The 26329-nt window shown below is 53.7% G+C and overlaps 1 protein-coding gene across 2 annotated transcripts in view; it reads right to left on the bottom strand.

Annotated features, from left to right (window-relative positions):
* PTBP2 (polypyrimidine tract binding protein 2) overlaps positions 1 to 16028 on the bottom strand; it is a 56750-nt gene extending 40722 nt beyond the window's left edge. The window contains exon 1 of one of the 2 annotated variants that reach the window (XM_056528546.1): positions 15860 to 16028. In XM_056528546.1, coding sequence (XP_056384521.1) covers positions 15860 to 15867 — 8 coding nt within the window. In that variant the 5' untranslated portion in view covers positions 15868 to 16028. Of the gene's footprint in view, positions 1 to 8004; positions 8028 to 15859 lie in introns of those variants that run through there. The other variant, XM_056528547.1, reaches the window with a different exon arrangement.
* Between the last annotated feature and the right edge of the window lie 10301 nt (positions 16029 to 26329).

Below are 26329 nucleotides of genomic sequence, written 5' to 3'. Positions count from 1 at the left end.
CAAGAGCCTATGTATATATATAAGTCCATACAAGAGCCTATGTATATATTAGTCCATACAAGAGCCTATGTATATATTAGTCCATACAAGAGCCTATGTATATAGAAGTCCATACAAGAGCCTATGTATATATTAGTCCATACAAGAGCCTATGTGTATATTAGTCCATACAAGAGCCTATGTGTATATTAGTCCATACAAGAGCCTATGTATATATTAGTCCATACAAGAGCCTATGTATATATTAGTCCATACAAGAGCCTATGTATATATTAGTCCATACAAGAGCCTATGTATATATTAGTCCATACAAGAGCCTATGTATATAGAAGTCCATACAAGAGGCTATGTATATAGAAGTCCATACAAGAGCCTATGTATATAGAAGTCCATACAAGAGCCTATGTATATAGAAGTCCATACAAGAGCCTATGTATATAGAAGTCCATACAAGAGCCTATGTATATAGAAGTCCATACAAGAGCCTATGTATATAGAAGTCCATACAAGAGCCTATGTACATAGAAGTCCATACAAGAGCCTATGTACATAGAAGTCCATACAAGAGCCTATGTATATAGAAGTCCATTCAAGAGCCTATGTACATAGAAGTCCATTCAAGAGCCTATGAACATAGAAGTCCATACAAGGGAACACGTAAGGGTCTATTCACACGGTAGAATTTCAGCCTCAAATTAAAGCCCATAGACTTCTATGGGATTGCGCACTCCCATGCACACTTCTGAATTTCCGCAAGCGGAATCCCATAGAAGTCTATTTGAGGCATAATACCGCAAGCGGAAATTCTGCTGTGTGAATAGACCCTTACAGTCTTAGGTCCCATTCATTCCGCCATTGTGCTCCATCGGAAAACGTCCATTAGGCTTTGTTTTTGTCTTTAACGTTCGTTATCAGGACGGGGCACATAGAGCAACAACGGGTCCTGACAGATCCCATTTACTATTATGGGGTCCGTCGGGCACGTTTTTTTTTTTTTTTTTTTTTAACGGGAGTAGCAGTATTTTTCGTCCTGCTAGTCTCCCCTGGTTCTCTAACGTGCCACAATGGCAGAGTGAATGAAGCCTTAACCCCTTAACGACGCAGGACGTATATTTACGTCCTGCGCCGGCTCCCGCGATATGAAGCGGGATCGCGCCGCGATCCCGCATCATATCGCGTGGGTCCTGGCGTTAATGAACGGCCGGGACCCGCGGCTAATACCACACATCGCCGATCGCGGCGATGTGCGGTATTAACCCTTTAGAAGCGGCGGTCAAAGCTGACCGCCGCTTCTAAAGTGAAACTGAAAGTATCCCGGCTGCTCAGTCGGGCTGTTCGGGACCGCCGCGGTGAAATCGCGGCGTCCCGAACAGCTGATCGGACACCGGGAGGGCTCTTACCTGCCTCCTCGGTGTCCGATCGACGAATGACTGCTCCGTGCCTGAGATCCAGGCAGGAGCAGTCAAGCGCCGATAACACTGATCACAGGCGTGTTAATACACGCCTGTGATCAGGATGAGAGATCAGTGTGTGCAGTGTTATAGGTCCCTATGGGACCTATAACACTGCAAAAAAAAAGTAAAAAAAAAGTGTTAATAAAGGTCATTTAACCCCTTCCCTAATAAAAGTTTGAATCACCCCCCTTTTCCCATAAAAAAAATAAAACAGTGTAAAAAAATATAAAAATAAACATATGTGGTATCGCCGCGTGCGTAAATGTCCGAACTATAAAAATATATCATTAATTAAGCCGTACAGTCAATGGCGTACGCGCAAAAAAATTCCAAAGTCCAAAAAAGCGTATTTTGGTAACTTTTTATAACATTAAAAAATGAATAAAAAGTGATCAAAAAGTCATATCAAAACAAAATTCATACCAATAAAAACTTCAGATCACGGCGCAAAAAATGAGTCCTCATATCGCCCCGTACGTGGAAAAATAAAAAAGTTATAGGGGTCAGAAGATGACATTTTTAAACGTAAAAATTTTCCTGCATGTAGTTATGATTTTTTCCAGAAGTGCGACAAAATCAAACCTATTAAGTAGGGGATCATTTTAACCGTATGGACCTACAGAATAATGATAAGGTGTAATTTTTACCGAAATATGCACTGCGTAGAAACGGAAGCCCCCAAAAGTTACAAAATGGCGTTTTTTTTTTTGATTTTGTCGCACAATGATTTTTTTTTCCGTTTCGCCGTGCATTTTTGGGTAAAATGACTAATGTCACTGCAAAGTAGAATTGGCGACGCAAAAAATAAGCCATAATATGGATTTTTAGGTGGAAAATTGAAAGGGTTATGATTTTTAGAAGGTAAGGAGGAAAAAACGAAAGTGCAAAAACGGAAAAACCCTGAGTCCTTAAGGGGTTAAAGGGGTATTCCAGGCAAATTTTTTTTTTTATATATATCAACTGGCTCCGGAAAGTTAAACAGATTTGTAAATTACTTCTATTAAAAAATCTTAACCCTTCCAATAGTTATTAGCTTCTGAAGTTTTCTGTCTCACTGCTCAATGATGATGTCACGTCCCGGGAGCTGTGCATGATGGGAGAATGACCCCATAGGAACTGCACAGCTCCCGGGACGTGAGTCATCAGAGAGCAGTTAGACAGAAAACAACAACTTTTTAATAGAAGTAATTTACAAATCTGTTTAACTTTCCGGAGCCAGTTTATATGTAAAAAAAAGTTCTGGCCAGGAATACCCCATTAAATTGTAACTCTCATTAAAACTAATTTTTGCTATTGTACTCCTTATGGTAAATAAAATATTTCTAATTTACTTTGTTTAAAAAAAGAACAAATTCTATGTTTTATTTGTGCTTAAAAAAGCTCAAGGGCACATTTTCCCCTTCTCATACACAGACACGAAGTACAGCCTGGAGTGCTGAGGGAGGTGTGTCCAACCAACAGCATACGGCAGTTAAATGTGTGAGAGGAGCTGTGATTGGATGAGGCTGGACACCCCCCCCCCTCAGCACTCCAGGCTGCACTTCCTGTCTGTGTATGAGATGGGGAACATGTGCCCTTGAGCTTTTTTAAGCACAAATAAAACATAGAATTTTTTTTTTTAAACAAAGTATATTAGAAATCTTTTTTTTATTTAGCATAAGGAGTGCAATAGCAAACAGTTTTAATGAGAGTTACCATTTAAAAAGGAAGCAAACGCAATACAAACAAAAGCTGAAAGCTACTGAAGTGTAACAAAGAACGGCATTTCACCAGGGATCCTTTGTTTCTCTATCCGCACAGACCCCAAGTGCTAATTAAATGGTTTTCAATAGAGGGGCCAGAGATGTGTGATCACCTCCAGAGCCGGCCACAGCCGGGGGCCGGGCGCGATCCGGCCGGGGGCCGGGCGCGATCCGGCCGGGCGCGATCCGCCCGGGGGCGATACGGCCGGGGGCCGGGCGCGATCCGGCCGGGGGCGATACGGCCGGGGGCCGGGCGCGATCCGGCCGGGGGCCGGGCGCGATCCGGCCGGGCGCGATCCGGCCGGGGGCCGGGCGCGATACGGCCGGGCGCGATCCGGCCGGGGGACGGGCGCGATCCGGCCACGCCCGGGGGACGGGCGCGATCCGGCCACGCCCGGGGGACGGGCGCGATCCGGCCACGCCCGGGGGACGGGCGCGATCCGGCCACGCCCGGGGGACGGGCGCGATCCGGCCACGCCCGGGCGCGATCCGGCCACGCCCGGGCGCGATCCGGCCACGCCCGGGCGCGATCCGGCCACGCCCGGGCGCGATCCGGCCACGCCCGGGCGCGATCCGGCCACGCCCGGGGGACGGGCGCGATCCGGCCACGCCCGGGGGACGGGCGCGATCCGGCCACGCCCGGGGGACGGGCGCGATCCGGCCACAATCGGGGGACGAGCGCGATCCGGCCACAACCGGGGGACGAGCGCGATCCGGCCACAACCGGGGGACGAGCGCGATCCGGCCACAACCGGGGGACGAGCGCGATCCGGCCACAATCGGGGGACGAGCGCGATCCGGCCACAATCGGGGGACTAGCGCGATCTGGCCACAATCGGGGGACTAGCGCGATCTGGCCACAATCGGGGGGACGAGCGTGATCCGGCCACAATCGGGGGGACGAGTATGTTTAGGCCACAACTAATCCACAGCTGGGGACAAGTGTGATCAGCCCACAACCCATCTGTAAGCGGGAATGATCAGTTCACAACCAATCAGTAGTTGGGGACGATTGTAATCAGCCCATATTGCGTTGACAGCAGCGGACGATCAGACCCCAACATGTTCATAGCCATTTAAACTCTTAAGGACACAGGGCGTACCTGTACGCACTGCGCCCAGTGTTTAAAACGGGGTCAAGCTGTGACCCCACATCACACCGGGTCGGTCCTGGCTGCTAATGATAGCCGGGACCCAGGCCTAATCGTGTGCGGCACAGATCATTGTGTAACGCGTTATTAACCCTTCTGATTGCCACATCCAAAATGAAAGTAAAAGCTTCCCGGGCTGATTGGGACTATCGCGATGTCCCGATCAGCTAGGACGCGAGCAGAGGTCCCCTCACCTGTCGCATCCAATCTGCATTTGATTGCTCCAAGCCTGAGCTACACAGTCTTGAGCAATTGAGCCCCTAGAACACTGATCCATGCAAAGCTGTGGCTTTGCAGGGATCAGGGTAAAAGATCAGTGTGTGCAGTGTTATAGGTCCCTATGGGAGCTATAACACCGCAAAAAAAATAAAATAAAAAAAAAGCCTAAAAAATAAAAAGTTAATAAAGGTCATTTAACCCCTTCCCTAATAAATGTTTGAATCACCCCCCTTTTCCCATAAAAAAAAAAATAATGAAAATAAACATATGTGGTATTGCCATGTGCGTAAATGTCAGAACTAAATAAATATATTGTCAATTAAACCGCACGGTCAATGGCGTACATGCATAAAAATTCCAAAGTCCAAAATAGCGTATTTTTGGTAACTTTTTATAATCATAAAAAAAAATCATAAAAAGCGATCAAAAAAGTCCGATCAATGCAAAAATGGTACCGATAAAAAGAACACGGCACAAAAAATTAGCCCTCATACCGTCCCGTAAGCGAAAAAAATAAAAAAGTTATAGGGGCCAGAAGATGACAATTTTCAACGTATACATTTTCCTGCATGTAGTTATGATTTTTTTCAGAAGTCCGACAAAATCAAACCTATATAAGTAGGGAATCATTATAATCGTATGGACCTACAGAATAAAGAGAAGGTGTAATTTTTACCGAAAAATGTACTGCGTAGAAACGGAAGCCCCCAAAAGTTACAAAATGAAATTTTTTCTTCAATTTTGTCGCACAATGATTTTTTTTTCCCGTTTTGCTGTAGTTTTTTTGGTAAAATTACTAATGTCATTTTAGAATTGGTGGCACAAAAAATAAGCATCATATGGAATTTTAGGTGCAAAATTGAAATAGTTATGATTTTTAGAAGGCGATGGGGAAAAAATGAAAATGCAAAAACGGAAAAACGTTGAGTCCTTAAGGGGTTAAGAAGGGACATTTCAATAAACATAACACATTCTGCTATTCTCTGTAAAGGGTTACTAATGATGCACATAATGTCCCCTGTAAGAATAGCAGAATGTGTTATTTTTATTGAAATGTCCCTACTCAGAAATCTCACTCGTTATAAGCTGCTCTAGGTGAAATATGGGCCGATCCCTTATATACAACCGACACAAGAAAGTCAGCGCTCACGATAACCAATCACATTGCTTCTCTCTGAAATAGGTTTGTGACATACAAGCTGTAATCTGATTGGTTGTCTGGGACAATGCTGATATTTTATTTTTAAAGATCACATATTGCCCAAGATGATAGTAAGTGATGAAGAAGGATGAATGGATATTATAGATTCCACTTATGTGAGGAGAGGAAAGCCGCTGCCAGACTCCTCAGTCCTCGCCGCACTGCACAGCAGCTTCTCTTCAGAACAAAGGATTTTATTTCAACAAAGGATTCTTCCTCCATAAATGTCTGACATCGGAGCACAAAACGGACCCACCATTACACAACACATGGTCAGACAATATTACCAGAATTGGTGGCTTTATATAAGGTGTATGGCCACAGACAAAAGGATTGTACAATACTTGATAAAAGTGGAAAAGAGTGAAAAAGACTGGAGCATGCTGGACAAGTTCCACAAATTCCTCGCACCAGCATATAACTAGTCAGAAACCACCTTTAAAGGGGGACTCTGGTGAAAACAGTTTTACTTTTAAATCAACTGGTGGCAGAAAGTTAAACATATTTGTAAATTATTTCTATTAAAAATTTTTAATCCTTCCTGTACTTATTAGCTGCTGAATACTACAGAGGAAATTCTTTTCTTTTTGGAATGCTCTCTGATGACATCACGAGCACAGTTCTCTCTGCTGACATTATAATAATACTTTATTTATTGTTGTCCTTAGTGGGATTTGAACCCAAGTCCCCAGCACTGCAAGGCAGCAGTGCTAACCACTGAGCCACCATGCTGCCCATAGCATACATCTGCTGTGCACGGTTACTAAACTGGACAGAGATGTCAGCAGAGAGCACTGTGTTCGTGATCGGGGAACAACGGCAGCTCCTATGTCAGCCCCCCAAACACTGATAACATGGGTCCGGGAGCGGAGGCAGCTCCTATGTCAGCCCCCCAAACACTGATAACAGGGGTCCGGGGAGCGGAGGCAGCTCTTATGTCAGCCCCCCAAACACTGATAACAGGGGTCCGGGGAGCGGAGGCAGCTCCTATGTCAGCCCCTCAAACACTGATAACAGGGGTCCGGGAGCGGAGGCAGCTCATATGTCAGCCCCCCAAACACTGATAACAGGGGTCCGGGGAGCGGAGGCAGCTCATATGTCAGCCCCCCCAAACACTGATAACAGGGGTCCGGGGAGCGGAGGCAGCTCATATGTCAGCCCCCCCAAACACTAAGAACAGGGGTCCGGGGAGCGGAGGCAGCTCATGTCAGCCCCCCCAAACACGAAGAACAGGGGTCCGGGGAGAGGAGGCAGCTCATATGTCAGCCCCCCAAACACTGATAACAGGGGTCCGGGGAGCGGAGGCAGCTCATATGTCAGCCCCCCAAACACTGATAACAGGGGTCCGGGGAGCAGAGGCAGCTCGTATGTCAGCCCCCCAAACACTGATAACAGGGGTCCGGGGAGCGTAGGCAGCTCATATGTCAGCCCATCACAATGGAGTCTACAGCTCTATAACAGACCACCGCCTTGATCACATCCAATGTGGCCCCCAGCTCAGTCATTGGGGGCAATCGCCCGCTGGAGAAGAGTGGCCGACAATTTATAGGTCCGGAAACATGTGACCAGGACTGGCGTCCGCCGTGGGAATAACCTCATAGTCGTCCCACGTAAAAGGCCCTTCAGGCCACGATCCCACAACCGTCACACCTACAATAATCCCGGTAACATCACATGACTGGTGAGCGTATATTGGGGGGGGGTCAGCAGGGGGGAACACGGCCCGAAGCCGGACATAAATCTTATATCACTAATATGTACAGCACTGATAATGGGGCCCTGAACACCAGTACGAGGAGGACCCCAATATGGCAGAAAAACCTTTATAAAGCCTATAGCTGCCGGACAGGGGCCCCACATGACAACGACCAGTACACACCTAGAGGACAACTGCAGCATTACATCATAACAAAGACCTGATGGCTGCTGCCAGAGAAGAACAGAGCGCAGCCGGTAATGAGGGGCCACAGAGGAGCCTCACCCCCGAGGCCACACACAGGGGCCAGAGAGGAGCCTCACCCCGGGGGTCACACACAGGGGCCAGAGAGGAGCCTCACCCCGGGGGTCACACACAGGGGCCAGAGAGGAGCCTCACCCCGGGGGCCACACACAGGGGCCAGAGAGGAGCCTCACCCCCGAGGCCACACACAGGGGCCCTCATCTACCCATACTCCGGCAACACATAGGGACCCTTATCACACTCCCTCATACCCACCCCCTACATAGGGGCCCTTTACCTCACTCCAAGGCCACACACCCACAAGGGCCCTTTACCTCACCCCGGACTACATCTCCACACACACACACACACACACACACAGGGCCCTCTCCCTTTCTCCCACACACACACAGGGCCCTCTCCCTTTCTCCCCCCCCCCCACACACACGGGGCCCTCTCCACACACACACACACACACGGGGCCCTCTCTCTCCTCACACACACACACACGGGGCTCTCTCCTCACACACACACGGGGCCCTCTCCCTCTCTCTCCTCACACACACACGGGGCCCTCTCTCTCCTCTCACACACACACACACACGGGGCCCTCTCTCTCTCCTCACACACACACGGGGCCCTCTCTCTCTCTCCTCACACACACACACACGGGGCCCTCTCTCTCTCTCCTCACACACACACGGGGCCCTCTCTCTCCTCACACACACACACGGGGCCCTCTCTCTCTCCTCACACACACACACGGGGCCCTCTCTCTCTCCTCTCACACACACACACACGGGGCCCTCTCTCTCCTCACACACACACACGGGGCTCTCTCCTCACACACACACACACACACACACACACGGGGCCCTCTCTCTCCTCACACACACGCACAGGGCCCTCTCCTCACACACACACACGGGGCTCTCTCTCCACACACACACACACACACGGGGCTCTCTCCACACACACACACACACACGGGGCCCTCTCTCTCTCTCCTCACACACGGGGCCCTCTCTCTCCTCACACACACACACACGGGGCCCTCTCCCTCTCTCTCCTCACACACGGGGCCCTCTCTCCTCACACACACACACACGGGGCCCTCTCTCTCCTCACACACACACACACGGGGCCCTCTCTCTCTCTCCTCTCACACACACACACACACACACACACACACACGGGGCCCCCTCTCTCTCCACACCCACACACGGGGCCCTCTCTCTCTCCTCACACACACACACGGGGCCCTCTCTCTCTCCTCACACACGGCTCTCTCCACACACACACACACGGGGCCCCCTCTCTCTCCACACACACACACACACACACACACGGGGCCCTCTCTCTCTCCACACACACACAGCCCTCTCTCTCTCCACCCACACACACACACACACACACACGGGCCCCTCTCTCTCACTCCTCACACACACGGGGCTCTCTCTCTCCTCACACACACACACACGGGGCCCTCTCTCTTCACACACACACACACACACACACACACACACGGGGCCCTCTCTCTCCTCACACACACACACGGGGCCCTCTCTCTCCCCTCTCACACACACACACACACACACACACACACGGGGCCCTCTCTCTCCTCACACACACACACAGGGCCCTCTCTCCCTCCTCACACACACACACACACGGGGCTCTCTCTCCTCACACACACACAGGGCTCGCTCTCTCTCCTCACACACACGGGGCCCTCTCTTCACACACACACGGGGTCCTCTCTCTCACTCTTCTGACACACACACGGGGCCCTCTCTCTCACTCTTCTGACACACACACGGGGCCCTCTCTCTCACTCTTCTGACACACACACGGGGCCCTCTCTCTCACTCTTCTGACACACACACGGGGCCCCCTCTCTCTCCTCACACACACGGGGCCCTCTCTCTCTCCTCACACACACACACGGGGCCCTCTCTCTCCTCACACACACACACGGGGCCCTCTCTCTCCTCACACACACACGGGGCCCTCTCTCTCCTCACACATACACACGGGGCCCTCTCTCTCCTCACACATACACACGGGGCTCTCTCTCCCCCCCCCCCCACACACGGGGCTCTCTCTCCTCCCCCCCCCCCCCCACACACGGGGCTCTCTCTCCCCCCCCCCCCCCCCCACACACACGGGGCTCTCTCTCCCCCCCCCCCCCCCACACACACACACACGGCCCTCTCTCTCCTCGCACACACGGGGCCCTCTCTCTATATACACACACACACACACACGGGGCCCTCTCTCCTCACACACACACACACACACGGGGCCCTCTCTCTCCCTCCTCACACACACGGGGCTCGCTCTCTCTCTCCTCACACACACGGGGCCCTCTCTCTTCTCACACACACACACACGGGGTCCTCTCTCTCACTCTTCTGACACACACACACGGGGCCCTCTCTCCTCACACACACAAGGGGCCCTCTCTCTCACTCTTCTGACACACACACGGGACCCTCTCTCTCTCCTCACACACACGGGGCCCTCTCTCTCCTCACACACATACGGGGCCCTCTCTCTCCTCTCACTCACTCACTCACTCACTCACACACACACAGGGCCCTCTCTCCACACACACACACACACACACACACACACACACACACACACACACACACACACACACACACACACACACACACACACACGGGCCCTCTCTCTCCTCACTCACACACACAGGGCCCTCTCTCTCCTCACTCACACACACACACACACACACACACAGGGCCCTCTCTCTCTCCACACACACACACACACGGGGCCCTCTCTCTCCCTCCTCACACACACACACACACACGGGGCTCTCTCTCCTCACACACACACACGGGGCTCGCTCTCTCTCTCCTCACACACACGGGGCTCGCTCTCTCTCTCCTCACACACACGGGGCCCTCTCTCTCTCCTCACACACACGGGGCCCTCTCTCTTCTCACACACACACACACACACACACGGGGTCCTCTCTCTCACTCTTCTGACACACACACGGGGCCCTCTCTCCTCACACACATAAGGGGCCCTCTCTCTCACTCTTCTGACACACACACGGGACCCTCTCTCTCTCCTCACACACACGGGGCCCTCTCTCTCCTCACACACATACGGGGCCCTCTCTCTCCTCTCACTCACTCACACACACACACACAGGGCCCTCTCTCTCCACACACACACACACACACACACACACACACACACACACACACACACACACACACGGGCCCTCTCTCTCCTCACTCACACACACACACACACACGGGGCCCTCTCTCTCTCCACACGCACACACACGGGGCCCTCTCTCTCTCCACACGCACACACACACACACGGGGCCCTCTCTCTCCACACGCACACACACGGGGCCCTCTCTCTCCACACACACACACGGGGCCCTCTCTCTCCCCCCACACACACACGGCCCTCTCTCCTCGCACACACGGGGCCCTCTCTCTCCACACACACACACACACACACACACACACACACGGGGCCCTCTCTCTCCACACACACACACACACACACACACACACACACACACACACACACACACGGGGCCCTCTCTCTCCCTCCTCACACACACACACGGGGCTCTCTCTCCTCACACACACACACACGGGGCTCGCTCTCTCTCTCTCTCCTCACACACACGGGGCCCTCTCTCTTCACTCACACACACACACACACACACACACACACGGGGTCCTCTCTCTCACTCTTCTGACACACACACACGGGGCCCTCTCTCCTCACACACACAAGGGGCCCTCTCTCTCACTCTTCTGACACACACACGGGGCCCTCTCTCCACACACACACACACACACACACACACGGGGCCCTCTCTCTCCTCACACACACACGGGGCCCTCTCTCTCCTCTCTCTCTCACTCACACACACAGGGCCCTCTCTCTCCACACACACACACACACACACACACACACACACGGGGCCCCCTCTCTCTCCACACACACACGGGGCCCTCTCTCTCTCCACACGCACACACACACGGGGCCCTCTCTCTCTCCACACACACACACGGGCCCTCTCCTCACATACATACTCAAACACACACACACACACACACAGGGCCCTCTCTCTCCTCACACACACACACACGGGCTCTCTCCTCACACACACACACGGGGCCCTCTATCTCCTCTCACACACACACACACACACACACACACACACAGGGCCCTCTCTCTCTCATATATATATATATATATATATATATACACACACACACGGCCCTCTCTCTCCACACACACACACGGGGCCCTCTCTCTCCACACGCACACGCACAGGGCCCTCTCTCTCTCCACACACACACACGGGCCCTCTCCTCACATACATACTCACACACACACACACACACACACAGGGCTCTCTCTCCTCACACACACACACACGGGCCCTCTCTCCTCACACACACACACGGGGCTCTCTCTCTCCTCACACACACGGGGTCCTCTCTTTCCACACACACACACACACACAGGCTCTCTCCTCACATACACACACAGGGCCCTCTCTCCTCACACACACACACACACACACAGGGCCCTCTCCTCACACACACACACACACAGGGCTCTCTCCACACACACACACACACGGGGCTCTCTACACACACACAGGGCTCTCTCCACACACACACACACACGGGGCTCTCTCCTCACTCACATACACACACACGGGGCTCTCTCCACACACACACACACACACGGGGCTCTCTACACACACACACACAGGGCCCTCCCTCTCCTCTCACACACACACACACACAGGGCCCTCTCTCTCCTCACACACACACACACGGGGCTCTCTCCTCACACACACACGGGGCCCTCTCTCTCCTCTCACACACACACACACACACACACACACACACACACACACACACACACACACACACACGGGGCCCTCTCTCTCCTCACACACACACACCCGGGGCCCTCTCTCTCCTCACACACACACACACACGGGGCTCTCTCCTCTCACACACACACACACACACACACACACACACGGGGCTCTCTCCTCACACACACGGGGCCCTCTCCTCACACACACACAGGGCCCTCTCCTCACACACACACAGGGCCCTCTCCTCACACACACACACACAGGGCTCTCTCCTCACACACATGGGGCCCTCTCCTCTCACACACACACACACACACGGGGCCCTCTCCTCTCACACACACACACACACACACGGGGCCCTCTCCTCTCTCACACACACACACACACACACACAGGGCCCTCTCTCTCATCACACACACACACACAGGGCCCTCTCTCCACACACACAGGGCCCTCTCTCTCCTCACACACACACACACACACAGGGCCCTCTCTCTCCTCACACACACAGGGCCCTCTCTCTCCTCACACACACACACAGGGCCCTCTCTCTCTCTCCTCACACACACACACACACACACACACACACACACAGGGCCCTCTCTCTCCTCACACACACACACACACACAGGGCCCTCTCTCCACACACACACAGGGCCCTCTCTCTCTCTCTCCTCACACACGGGGCCCTCTCTCCTCTCTCTCTCACACACACACAGGGCCCTCTCTCTCCACACACGGGGCCCTCTCTCTCTCCTCACACACGGGGCCCTCTCTCTCTCTCCTCACACACGGGGCCCTCTCTCTCCTCACACACACGGGGCCCTCTCTCTCTCCTCACACACACGGGGCCCTCTCTCTCTCCTCACACACACGGGGCCCTCTCTCTCTCCTCACACACACGGGGCCCTCTCTCTCCTCACACACGGGGCCCTCTCTACACACACACACACACACACGGGGCCCTCTCTACACACACACACACGGGGCCCTCTCTCTCTCTCCTCACACACACGGGGCCCTCTCTCTCCTCACACACACGGGGCCCTCTCTCTCCTCACACACACGGGGCCCTCTCTCTCCTCACACACACGGGGCCCTCTCTCTCCTCACACACACGGGGCCCTCTCTCTCCTCACACACACGGGGCCCTCTCTCTCCTCACACACACGGGGCCCTCTCTCTCCTCACACACACGGGGCCCTCTCTCTCCTCACACACACGGGGCCCTCTCTCTCCTCACACACACGGGGCCCTCTCTCTCCTCACACACACGGGGCCCTCTCTCTCCTCACACACACGGGGCCCTCTCTCTCCTCACACACACACACGGGGCCCTCTCTCTCCTCACACACACACACGGGGCCCTCTCTCTCCTCACACACACACACGGGGCCCTCTCTCTCCTCACACACACACACGGGGCCCTCTCTCTCCTCACACACACACACGGGGCCCTCTCTCTCCTCACACACACACACGGGGCCCTCTCTCTCCTCACACACACACACGGGGCCCTCTCTCTCCTCACACACACACACGGGGCCCTCTCTCTCCTCACACACACAGGGCCCTCTCTCTCTCCTCACACACACGGGGCCCTCTCTCTCTCTCTCTCCCCTCACACACACAGGGCCCTCTCTCTCTCTCTCTCTCCCCTCACACACACAGGGCCCTCTCTCTCTCTCTCTCTCTCTCCACACACACACACACACACACACACGGGGCCCTCTCTCTCTCTCCTCACACACACGGGGCCCTCTCTCTCTCTCCTCACACACAGGGCCCTCTCTCCTCACACACACGGGGCCCTCTCTCTCTCTCCTCACACACAGGGCCCTCTCTCTCTCCTCACACACACGGGGCCCCCTCTCTCTCTCCTCACACACACGGGGCCCTCTCTCTCCTCACACACACAGGGCCCTCTCTCTCTCCTCACACACACGGGGCCCTCTCTCTCTCTCTCTCTCCCCTCACACACACAGGGCCCTCTCTCTCTCTCTCTCCACACACACACACACACACACACACACACACACACACACAGGGCCCTCTCTCTCTCCTCACACACACGGGGCCCTCTCTCTCCTCACACACAGGGCCCTCTCTCTCTCCTCACACACACGGGGCCCTCTCTCTCTCTCCTCACACACAGGGCCCTCTCTCTCTCCTCACACACACGGGGCCCTCTCTCTCTCTCCTCACACACACGGGGCCCTCTCTCTCCTCACACACACAGGGCCCTCTCTCTCTCCTCACACACACGGGGCCCTCTCTCTCTCTCTCTCCCCTCACACACACAGGGCCCTCTCTCTCTCTCTCTCTCCCCTCACACACACAGGGCCCTCTCTCTCTCTCTCTCTCTCTCCACACACACACACACACACACACACGGGGCCCTCTCTCTCTCTCCTCACACACACGGGGCCCTCTCTCTCTCTCCTCACACACACGGGGCCCTCTCTCTCTCTCCTCACACACAGGGCCCTCTCTCTCTCCTCACACACACGGGGCCCCCTCTCTCTCTCCTCACACACACGGGGCCCTCTCTCTCCTCACACACACAGGGCCCTCTCTCTCTCCTCACACACACGGGGCCCTCTCTCTCTCTCTCTCTCCCCTCACACACACAGGGCCCTCTCTCTCTCTCTCTCCACACACACACACACACACACACACACACAGGGCCCTCTCTCTCTCCTCACACACACGGGGCCCTCTCTCTCCTCACACACAGGGCCCTCTCTCTCTCCTCACACACACGGGGCCCTCTCTCTCTCTCCTCACACACAGGGCCCTCTCTCTCTCCTCACACACACGGGGCCCTCTCTCTCTCTCCTCACACACACGGGGCCCTCTCTCTCCTCACACACACAGGGCCCTCTCTCTCTCCTCACACACACAGGGCCCTCTCTCTCTCTCTCTCTCCCCTCACACACACAGGGCCCTCTCTCTCTCTCTCCACACACACACACACACACACACACACGGGGCCCTCTCTCTCTCTCCTCACACACACAGGGCCCTCTCTCTCTCTCTCTCCACACACACACACACACACACACACACACGGGGCCCTCTCTCTCTCTCCTCACACACGGGGCCCTCTCTCTCTCCTCACACACACGGGGCCCTCTCTTGCTCTCCCGTCTCTCGTTCCCGCCATAACAGAACGCCCAGGCCCCTGAGGTAACAGCTGCTCCCGCCCGGTACACCGCCCTCTCCCGCGGCCTCAGCCCGGCACCACGTACCCGTCCATTGCCGGATTGGTCGCCTCTCCTTGTGTGAGCTGTGACTGCACCTCCGCCGCCGACTCCACATATAAACAAAATGGCGCCGCCCGATGGCCCGGAGATTGCCGAGTGCTGGGGGAGCCGAACGACGACACTGTCCGGAGATTGCCGAGTGCTGGGGGAGCCGAACGACGACACTGTCCGGAGATTGCCGAGTGCTGAGGGAGCCGAACGACGACACTGTCCGGAGATTGCCGAGTGCTGAGGGAGCTGAACACGACATTGTCCGGAGATTGCCGAGTGCTCGGGGGAGCTGAACGACGAGACTGTCCGGAGATTGCCGAGTGCTGGGGGGAGCTGAACACGACACTGTCCGGAGATTGCCGAGTGCTGGGGGGGAGCCGCACACGACACTGTCCGGAGATTGCCGAGTGCTGGGGGAGCCGAACACGAGACTGTCCGGAGATTGCCGAGTGCTGGGGGAGCCGAACACGAGACTGTCCGGAGATTGCCGAGTGCTGGGGGGAGCCGAACACGACACTGTCCGGAGATTGCCGAACGTGGCGCTGTATGGCCGTGTCCTGTGAGGCGGGAAAAGAGGGAAACAAAGATTCACCTCACACTGAATGTTTAAGTGCGCACTCAGATTGTGGGGGATGTGTGAGTGCTCGCACAGATTGTGGGTGATGTATGAGTGTTCGCTCAGATTGTGGGGGATGTATGAGTGTTCGCTCAGATTGTGGGGGATGTATGAGTGCTCGCTCAGATTGTGGGGGATGTATGAGTGCTCGCACAGATTGTGGGGGATGTATGAGCGCTCGCACAGATTGTAGGGGATGTATGAGCGTTCGCTCAGATTGTGGGGGATGTATGAGCGCTCGCACAGATTGTAGGGGATGTATGAGTGCTCGCTCAGATTGTGGGGGATGTATGAGTGTTCGCTCAGATTGTGGGGGATGTTTGAGTGCTCGCTCAGATTGTGGGGGATGTATGAGTGTTCGCTCAGATTGTGGGGGATGTATGAGTGTTCGCACAGATTGTGGGGGATGTATGAGTGTTCGCTCAGATTGTGGGGGATGTATGAGTGCTCGCTCAGATTGTGGGGGATGTATGAGTGCTCGCACAGATTGTGGGGGATGTATGAGCGCTCGCACAGATTGTAGGGGATGTATGAGTGTTCGCTCAGATTGTGGGGGATGTATGAGCGCTCGCACAGATTGTAGGGGATGTATGAGTGCTCGCTCAGATTGTGGGGGATGTATGAGTGTTCGCTCAGATTGTGGGGGATGTTTGAGTGCTCGCTCAGATTGTGGGGGATGTATGAGTGTTCGCTCAGATTGTGGGGGATGTGTGAGTGCTCGCTCAGATTGTGGGGATGTATGAGTGCTCGCACAGATTGTGGGGGATGTATGAGTGTTCGCTCAGATTGTGGGGGATGTATGAGTGCTCTCTCAGATTGCGGGGGATGTATGAGTGCTCTCTCAGATTGCGGGGGATGTATGAGTGCTCGCTCAGATTGCGGGGGATGTATGAGCGCTCGCTCAGATTGTGGGGGATGTATGAGCGCTCGCTCAGATTGTGGGGGATGTATGAGCGCTCGCACAGATTGTGGGGGATGTATGAGCGCTCGCACAGATTGTGGGGGATGTATGAGCGCTCGCACAGATTGTGGGGGATGTATGAGCGCTCGCACAGATTGTGGGGGATGTATGAGCGCTCGCTCAGATTGTGGGGGATGTATGAGTGCTCGCTCAGATTGTGGGGGATGTATGAGTGCTGGGCGAGCCGTCTAAGGGTAGTAATGATAGATGGTGGTTAGTTCAGGGTACTCATCGGACCCCCACAATGTGATCACAGAGTTCAAATAAGCCAAATGGCAGAGGAGGGTCCTCTCACCACAGGATTGTTGCTCAATAATGCAGCAAGGGTGAGTGTCTATAACACCGTATAATGTTATAGGAATATTATAATACAGTAGAATCTCCCAATAGCGGACACTCACAGGGTAAAAAAAAAAAGATGTCCGCTATTGAGAGATGTCCTACTATTGAGAGATGTCCTACTATTGAGAGATGTCCTACTATTGAGAGATGTCCTACTATTGAGAGATGTCCTACTATTGAGAGATGTCCTACTATTGAGAGATGTCCTACTATTGAGAGATGTCCTACTATTGAGAGATGTCCTACTATTGAGAGATGAGATGTCCTACTATTGAGAGATGTCCCCTATTGAGAGATGTCCTACTATTGAGAGATGTCTCCCCTATTGGGAGATGTCTCCCCTATTGGGAGATGTCTCCCCTATTGGGAGATGTCTCCCCTATTGGGAGATGTCTCCCCTATTGGGAGATGTCTCCCCTATTGGGAGATGTCCCCCCTATTGGGAGATGTCCCCCCTATTGGGAGATGTCCCCCCTATTGGGAGATGTCCCCCTATTGAGAGATGTCCCCACTATTGAGACATGTCCCCCCTATTGAGACATGTCCCCCCTATTGAGAGATGTCCTACTATTGGGAGATGTCCCCCCTATTGAGACATGTCCCCCCTATTGGGAGATGTCCTACTATTGGGAGATGTCCCCCCTATTGAGAGATGTCCCCCCTATTGAGAGATGTCCCCCCTATTGGGAGATGTCCCCCCTATTGGGAGATGTCCCCCCTATTGAGACATGTCCCCCCTATTGGGAGATGTCCCCCCTATTGGGAGAAAAGGCTCGAACACCTTTCTAAATGACGGACTACTGTAAATACTGTACTCCCTCCCGAGTGTAATTACCTATAAAACATGATAATCAGCCATATTACAGTACAATCCCCCAGTGACGTTTAATTCCCCCTCTTGATCCCTCCAATTCCACTTCATTCTTCCCCTTTTGAATCCTTCTGGGCTATTTCATTCCCCCTTTATTACCCTCTGTGCAAATTCATCACTATGCAAGTTATTCCCTTCTGTTCCTTTCATTCCCCCTTCATCCCCCTGTATGAAATCATCTCCCTGTCACGCCGAGCGCTCCGGGTCCCGCTGCTTCCCCGGAGCGCTGGCGGCGTGCTTCTGTATGCAGCGCTCCGGTCGGCACCGCTGACCGCGAGCGCTGCTTCCATGTTCTCGGAGGGGACGCGATCTGAGGTGCGGGACGTGCCCACTCTCGGATCGCGTCCCGTGTCTCTCACCCACCACGTCCTCCTTCACTGCCCTCCCGGTGCACGCGGCCCCGCTCTCTAGGGCGCACGCGCGCCGGCTCTATGAAATTTAAAGGGCCAGTGCACCACTAATTGGTGCCTGGCCCAATCAGTTCAAAACATATAAAAACCCACTTCCCCTTCCTGTCCTTGCCGGATCTTGTTGCCTTGTGCCCTGAGAAAGCGTTATAGTGTGTCCCAAGCCTGTGTACCTTGACCTTCTGCTGTTGCCCCTGACTACGAACCTCGCTGCCTGCCCTGACCTTCTGCTACGTCTGACCTCGCCTCTGTCTAGTCCTTGTGTACCGCGCCAGTCTCAGCTGCCAGAGAGGTCGAGTCGCTACTGGGGAACACGACCTGGTAGTTACTGCCGCAGCAAGTCCATCCTGCTTTGCGGCGGGCTCTGGTGAACACCAGTAACTGCTTAGAACCGATTCCCCAGTACGGCCCGCGTCATCGCCTCTCTGGTACAGGGGATCCACCTCCAGTGTCTTCACCAGCCGCTAGTCCGGACCCTGACAGTAGATCCGGCCATGGATCCCGCTGAGGTACCGCTGCCAAGCCTCGCTGATCTCACCTCCGTGGTTGCCCAGCAGTCCCAGCAAATTGCTCAACAAGGACAACAGCTGTCGCAGTTGACCGCCATGATTCAACAGCTCCTGCCTCCACAGCCTCAACCGCCAGCTCCAGCATCTCCTCCTCTCCGAGCTGCTGCTGCTTCTGCTAGAGTCCGCCTGTCTCTCCAAGATAAGTTTGACGGGGACTCTAAAAATTGCCAGGGATTCCTGTCCCAATGCTCCCTGCACTTAGAGATGTTGTCGGACCAATTCCGCACTGAACGGTCTAAGGTGGCGTTCGTCGTCAGTCTACTTTCCGGGAAGGCCTTGGCCTGGGCCACGCCGCTTTGGGAACGCAACGATCCTGCCACTGCCTCTGTCCAGTCCTTCTTTTCTGAAGTCTGCAGTGTCTTTGAGGAACCTGCCTGTGCCTCATCCGCAGAAACTGCTTTACTGAACCTTGTCCAAGGAGACTCTACCGTGGGCGAATATGCCATACAATTCCGGACTTTGGCCGCTGAGTTGGCCTGTAACAATGAGGCTCTCTGCGCGACCTTTAAAAAAGGTTTATCCAGCCATATTAAGGATTGTCTGGCCGCACGAGAGATACCCTCCTCCTTGACTGAACTAATCCACCTTGCTACCCGCATTGATATGCGCTACATTGAGAGACGTCAGGAGCTCCGCCAGGAGAAAGATCTTGTTCGCACCAGGCGATACCCGCGCCTGGCTCCTCTCTTCCAGCATCCTTTGCAGTGGACCGGTCTCGCCTGACCCAGCAAGAGAGGACTCGCCGGAGGAACGAGAACTTATGCCTATACTGTGCGAGCTCTGAACATTTGCTAAATGACTGTCCCATTCGTCCTCAGCGTCAGGGAAACGCTCGCACCTAGTGATCGTGGGAGAGGCGTCACTGGGTGTAAATTCTTCCTCTCCACGCCTGACTATTCCAGTGCGGATTTCTCCAGCTGATAAAGCCTCCTTCTCTGCGGAGGCATTCTTGGACTCTGATTCAACAGGAAACTTCATAAAAGCCTCCTTCATCAACCAGTTTAACATCCCTGTTATCCGTCTAGTCAAGCCCTTCTACATTTCCTCACTTAACGGAGAACACCTGAATTCTACCGTGCGTTACCGCACGGCCCCCGTACGCATGACCGTGGGGGTTCTCCATCAAGAAAGGATTGAGTTCTTTGTCCTGCCTAATTGCACCTCAGACATCCTTCTTGGCTTACCCTGGCTTCAACGGCATTCTCCTACCCTCGACTGGACCATGGGGGACATAAAATCCTGGGGTTCTTCCTGCCACTCACGCTGCCTTCAGTCGCTTCCCACCAGCCAAGTCTCTGTTGCTTCTCCTTTGCTCGGTCTTCCAAAGGCCTATCAAGACTTTTCTGACGTCTTTTGCAAAAAACAGGCAGAGGTCTTACCACCACATAGGCCCTACGACTGCCCTATTGACTTGCTCCCTGGGACCACGCCGCCCCGTGGTAGAATTTACCCTCTTTCCGCTCCGGAAACTGAGGCCATGTCGGAATATATTCAGGAGAATCTCAAAAAAGGTTTCATCAGGAAGTCTTCTTCTCCTGCTGGAGCAGGATTCTTCTTTGTTGCCAAGAAGGATGGGTCTCTGCGCCCTTGTATTGACTACCGCAGCCTCAATAAGATCACTATAAAGAATCGCTACCCTCTGCCACTCATCTCGGAACTCTTTGACCGGCTGCGCGGAGCAAAGATTTTTACCAAGCTTGACCTCAGGGGCGCGTACAATCTCATCAGAATTTGTGAAGGAGATGAGTGGAAAACTGCTTTTAACACCAGAGATGGTCACTTCGAATACCTGGTCATGCCATTCGGTCTTTGCAATGCCCCCGCAGTCTTACAAGACTTTGTCAATGAGATCTTCCGGGACTTGTATACTTGCGTGGTGGTCTATCTCGATGACATTCTAATCTACTCCTCCAACCTAGAGGAACACCGCCTCCATGTTCGCCAAGTGCTCCAGCGCCTCCGAGTTAACCATCTCTACGCCAAAATTGAGAAATGCCTCTTTGAACGTACCTGTCTTCCTTTCCTAGGATATCTGGTCTCAGGACAGGGCCTTCAAATGGACCCCGATAAGCTCTCCGCAGTCTTGGATTGGCCACGCCCCTCTGGACTTCGCTCTATCCAGCGCTTCCTCGGATTCGCTAATTACTACCGTCAGTTTATCCCCCACTTCTCCACCATCGTGGCTCCCATTGTGGCTCTGACCAAGAAAGATGCGAATCCAAGATCCTGGCCTTCCCAAGCGGAAGAAGCTTTTTCTCGCCTTAAGGCCGCCTTCGCCTGCGCACCAGTCTTGACTAGGCCTGATCCACTGAAGCCATTCTTCCTCGAGGTGGATGCCTCTTCAGTAGGAGCCGGGGCAGTTCTTCTTCAGAAAAATGGTAAAGGAAAAAATGTCACTTGCGGTTTTTTCTCTAAAACATTTTCTCCTCCTGAAAAAAATTACGCTATTGGTGACCGAGAATTGCTGGCCATTAAAATGGCACTCGAGGAGTGGAGGCATCTCCTGGAAGGGTCTCTCCACCCGATCACCATCTACACTGACCACAAAAATCTGTCATACCTACAGTCCGCTCAGCGCTTAAATCCTCGCCAGGCCAGGTGGTCATTGTTCTTCGCTCGCTTTAATTTCCAGATACATTTTCGTCCTGCAGACAAGAATGTCAGGGCGGATGCCCTTTCTCGTTCCACTGATGCCACGGAGGCAGAAACCTCTCTCCGACACATCGTTCCCCCTGAGTGTCTGATCTCTGCTGCTCCGGCTTCCCTGGCACCAGTTCCTCCAGGAAAAACCTTTGTCCCTCCACGTCTTCGCCTCCGGACTCTCAAATGGGGTCACTCCTCCCACTTGGCGGGTCACGCTGGAATCAAAAAATCCACTCAGTTGATTGCCAGACACTATTGGTGGCCTTCCCTTGAAAAAGATGTAACTGACTTCGCACGCTCCTGTACTGTCTGCGCACGTGATAAAATTCCTCGCCAAAGGCCCGCGGGTCTTCTTCCTCTGCCAGTACCCGAACAGCCTTGGTCACACATAGCGATGGACTTCGTCACTGACCTTCCTGTATCCCATGGCAACACTATCATTTGGGTGGTCGTTGATCGATTCTCCAAAATGGCCCATTTCGTTCCACTCCCTGGCCTCCCTTCTGCGCCACAATTTCTTTTTGCACATTTTTCGTCTCCACGGACTGCCTACGCATATCGTCTCCGATAGAGGCGTTCAATTTGTCTCGAAATTCTGGAGAGCACTCTGCACCCAATTAAAGATTAAATTGAATTTTTCCTCCGCCTACCACCCGCAATCTAATGGACAAGTGGAGAGAATAAACCAAATCCTTGGTGACTACCTGCGACATTTTGTCTCCTCCCGCCAAGATGATTGGGTTGACCTGTTACCCTGGGCCGAATTCTCGTACAATTTCAAAGACTCTGAGTCATCCGCCAAGTCTCCATTCTTTGTGGTGTACGGCCGTCACCCACTTCCCCCCCCTTCCTATCCCCACTTCATCTGGAGTCCCTGCCGTAGATGATTTGACCCGGGACTTTTCCTCTATTTGGAAGGAGACTCAAAAGTCGCTCTCGCTGGCCTCCTCTCGTATGAAGAAACATGCGGACAAGAAGAGAAGAATTCCTCCTGTCTTTGCCCCCTGGTGACAAAGTGTGGCTCTCTGCCAAATATATTCGGTTCCGTGTCCCTAGCTACAAGCTGGGTCCACGTTACCTCGGGCCATTTAGGGTCAAAAGTCAAATCAACCCTGTCTTTTACAAGCTTCATCTTCATCCTTCTCTTCATATTCCTAACTCCTTTCATGTTTCCCTTCTCAAGCCTCTCATTCTTAACCGCTTTTCTCCCAAGGTCACCGTTCCTGCTCCTGTCTCGGGCTCCTCTGACATCTTCTCGGTTAAAGAAATTCTCGCTTCAAAGATTGTCAGAGGTAAAAAATAATTTCTTGTTGATTGGGAGAATTGTGGCCCCGAAGAGAGGTCTTGGGAGCCAGAGGACAATATTCTAGACAAAGAACTCATCTACAGATTCCTTGGTTCCAAGAAGAGGGGGAGGCCCAAGGGGGGGGGGGGGGTACTGTCACGCCGAGCGCTCCGGGTCCCGCTGCTTCCCCGGAGCGCTCGCGGCGTGCTTCTGTATGCAGCGCTCCGGTCGGCACTGCTGACCGCGAGCGCTGCTTCCATGTTCTCGGAGGGGACGCGATCCGAGGTGCGGGACGTGCCCACTCTCGGATCGCGTCCCGTGTCTCTCACCCACCACGTCCTCCTTCACTGCCCTCGCGGTGCACGCGGCCCCGCTCTCTAGGGCGCGCGCGCGCCAGCTCTATGAAATTTAAAGGGCCAGTGCACCACTAATTGGTGCCTGGCCCAATCAGTTCAAAACATATTAAAACCCACTTCCCCTTCCTGTCCTTGCCGGATCTTGTTGCCTTGTGCCCTGAGAAAGCGTTATAGTGTGTCCCAAGCCTGTGTACTTTGACCTTCTGCTGTTGCCCCTGACTACGAACCTCGCTGCCTGCCCTGACCTTCTGCTACATCTGACCTCGCCTCTGTCTAGTCCTTGTGTACCGCGCCAGTCTCAGCTGCCACAGAGGTCGAGTCGCTACTGGGGAACACGACCTGGTAGTTACTGCCGCAGCAAGTCCATCCTGCTTTGCGGCGGGCTCTGGTGAACACCAGTAACTGCTTAGAACCGATTCCCCAGTACGGCCCGCGTCATCGCCTCTCTGGTACAGGGGATCCACCTCCAGTGTCTTCACCAGCGCTAGTCCGGACCCTGACACTCCCCCTTATCCCTTGTGCCATTTCATTCCCCCTTCATCCCCTGTGCCACTTTACCCCCCCCCCCCCCGTATGAAATAATCCCCCCCTTACCCCTTGTGCCATTTCATTCCCCCTTCATCCCCTGTGCCACTTTACCCCCCCTGTATGAAATCATCTCCCCCTTACCCCTTGTGCCATTTCATTCCCCCTTCATCCCCTGTGCCACTTTACCCCCCCTGTATGAAATCATCTCCCCATTACCCCTTGTGTCATTTCATTCCCCCTTCATCCCCTGTGCCACTTTACCCCCCCCTGTATGAAATCATCCCCCCCTTACCCCTTGTGCCATTTCATTCCCCCTTCATCCCCTGTGCCACTTTACCCCCCCCCCTGTATGAAATCATCTCCCCCTTACCCCTTGTGCCATTTCATTCCCCCTTCATCCCCTGTGCCACTTTACCCCCCCTGTATGAAATCATCCCCCCCTTACCCCTTGTGCCATTTCATTCCCCCTTCATCCCCTGTGCCACTTTACCCCCCCTGTATGAAATCATCCCCCCCTTACCACTTGTGCCACATCACTTTTCCCCTTCCCTCCTCCCCTGTTCTTCATCCCTGATCAGCAGGCTCAGGTGCAGGGGCTCTCAGCGGGTTTCACATTCTCCCGAGGTCCTCTGCTCTGCAATCTGAGAGCAGCAGTGGTGGATACAGGCACTGACCAGTGAAGTAAGGGGCGTCACTCGTTAGTGCCCGCAGTCGCTCAGTGGGTCACATCTCCCTCCGATCCCGGACACCTATCCAGGACATACTCATACATACTATAGCAGGAAGGGGTCAAAGTAATAAAATCATAGAAAAACTACACCCCCATACGCCCTGCGGCACCTGATCTAAAATCTTGGCACTTTCTGGTTCACAGATGCCGGGGCTGTGAGCCTGAGACTATATTTCCCATGATTCAAAGGGATGGTATGCTGCCTGCTAGCAGCTGCTCTGCTTGTCTTTTCCCCTCCCACAATTAGCATAATCCCTCCCTCCTATGACGAACACCCAACACTCCTAGTAAACGCCCCTTTCTCATTTCCCTGCTTCACCCCCTATACACACCCTGCTGCAATAGTCCAGTGTTTCTCTACCCATTGGAGTCAATGGGTAGCAAACTCCGCTGCAGAAAATATGCAGCGTATACGCTACATGTGACCATACCTAAATAAGGCTCATCATACACAATGGGCTTAGGCCCCTTTCACACTATAAAGTTGTTATTATAAACTTCCATTAGAAAAGCCTTAAAAACGGATAAACATCCGTTACTAAATCCCATTCAAGTCTATGGAATTTTTTTTATTATCTGTTATGACCCGTTATAGGCCGTCATGAATAACTAGTGCTGTGTGGTTCATACCGAATACCGAAATTTTTTTCCTGCACTATATGAATTTTTCCCATACCGCAGTACTGGTTGCCCCCCCCTCCCCTCGAATTAATGAATCATCAACCGAAGCGCGATGTCCCTACATCGGGCATCTAATCAAGTGTCACCTGCGGGTGCTGTTCTGCTGTCACCCCAGTTTATCAGCCCTGCAATGCGCTATCCCCCACATCGGGGGACTAATCATATGTCACCCGCGAGCGCTCCCCACCCCCCAAAAAAAATAACTATAATCAGCCGCTGCGCTGTACTATCCTGAGCCCGGGCTTCAGAAATAAACAAATTAAACTTTAACGCACCTTCTTCCTACGTTGCTCCGGAACCGGCCTCACGGTCCTCCGCTGCTCTTGCAGCTTCCTGGGGATGGGAGCGATGTCTCTCCTCGGCCGTTGATAGGCTGGACACACTGTCATGTAAGAAGCCGGCTGGCTCATTACATGGCAGTGCGCTCAGCCTATCACCGGCCAAGGAGAGACATCGCTGCGGCCAATGATAGGCT

This window comes from Hyla sarda, chromosome 6 (genome assembly GCF_029499605.1).
Source record: "Hyla sarda isolate aHylSar1 chromosome 6, aHylSar1.hap1, whole genome shotgun sequence".
In the NCBI taxonomy this organism is placed as follows: Eukaryota; Metazoa; Chordata; class Amphibia; order Anura; family Hylidae; genus Hyla; species Hyla sarda.
Note: the sequence above shows the minus strand (reverse complement) of the source record. Positions and strands in the feature narration are given on the sequence as shown.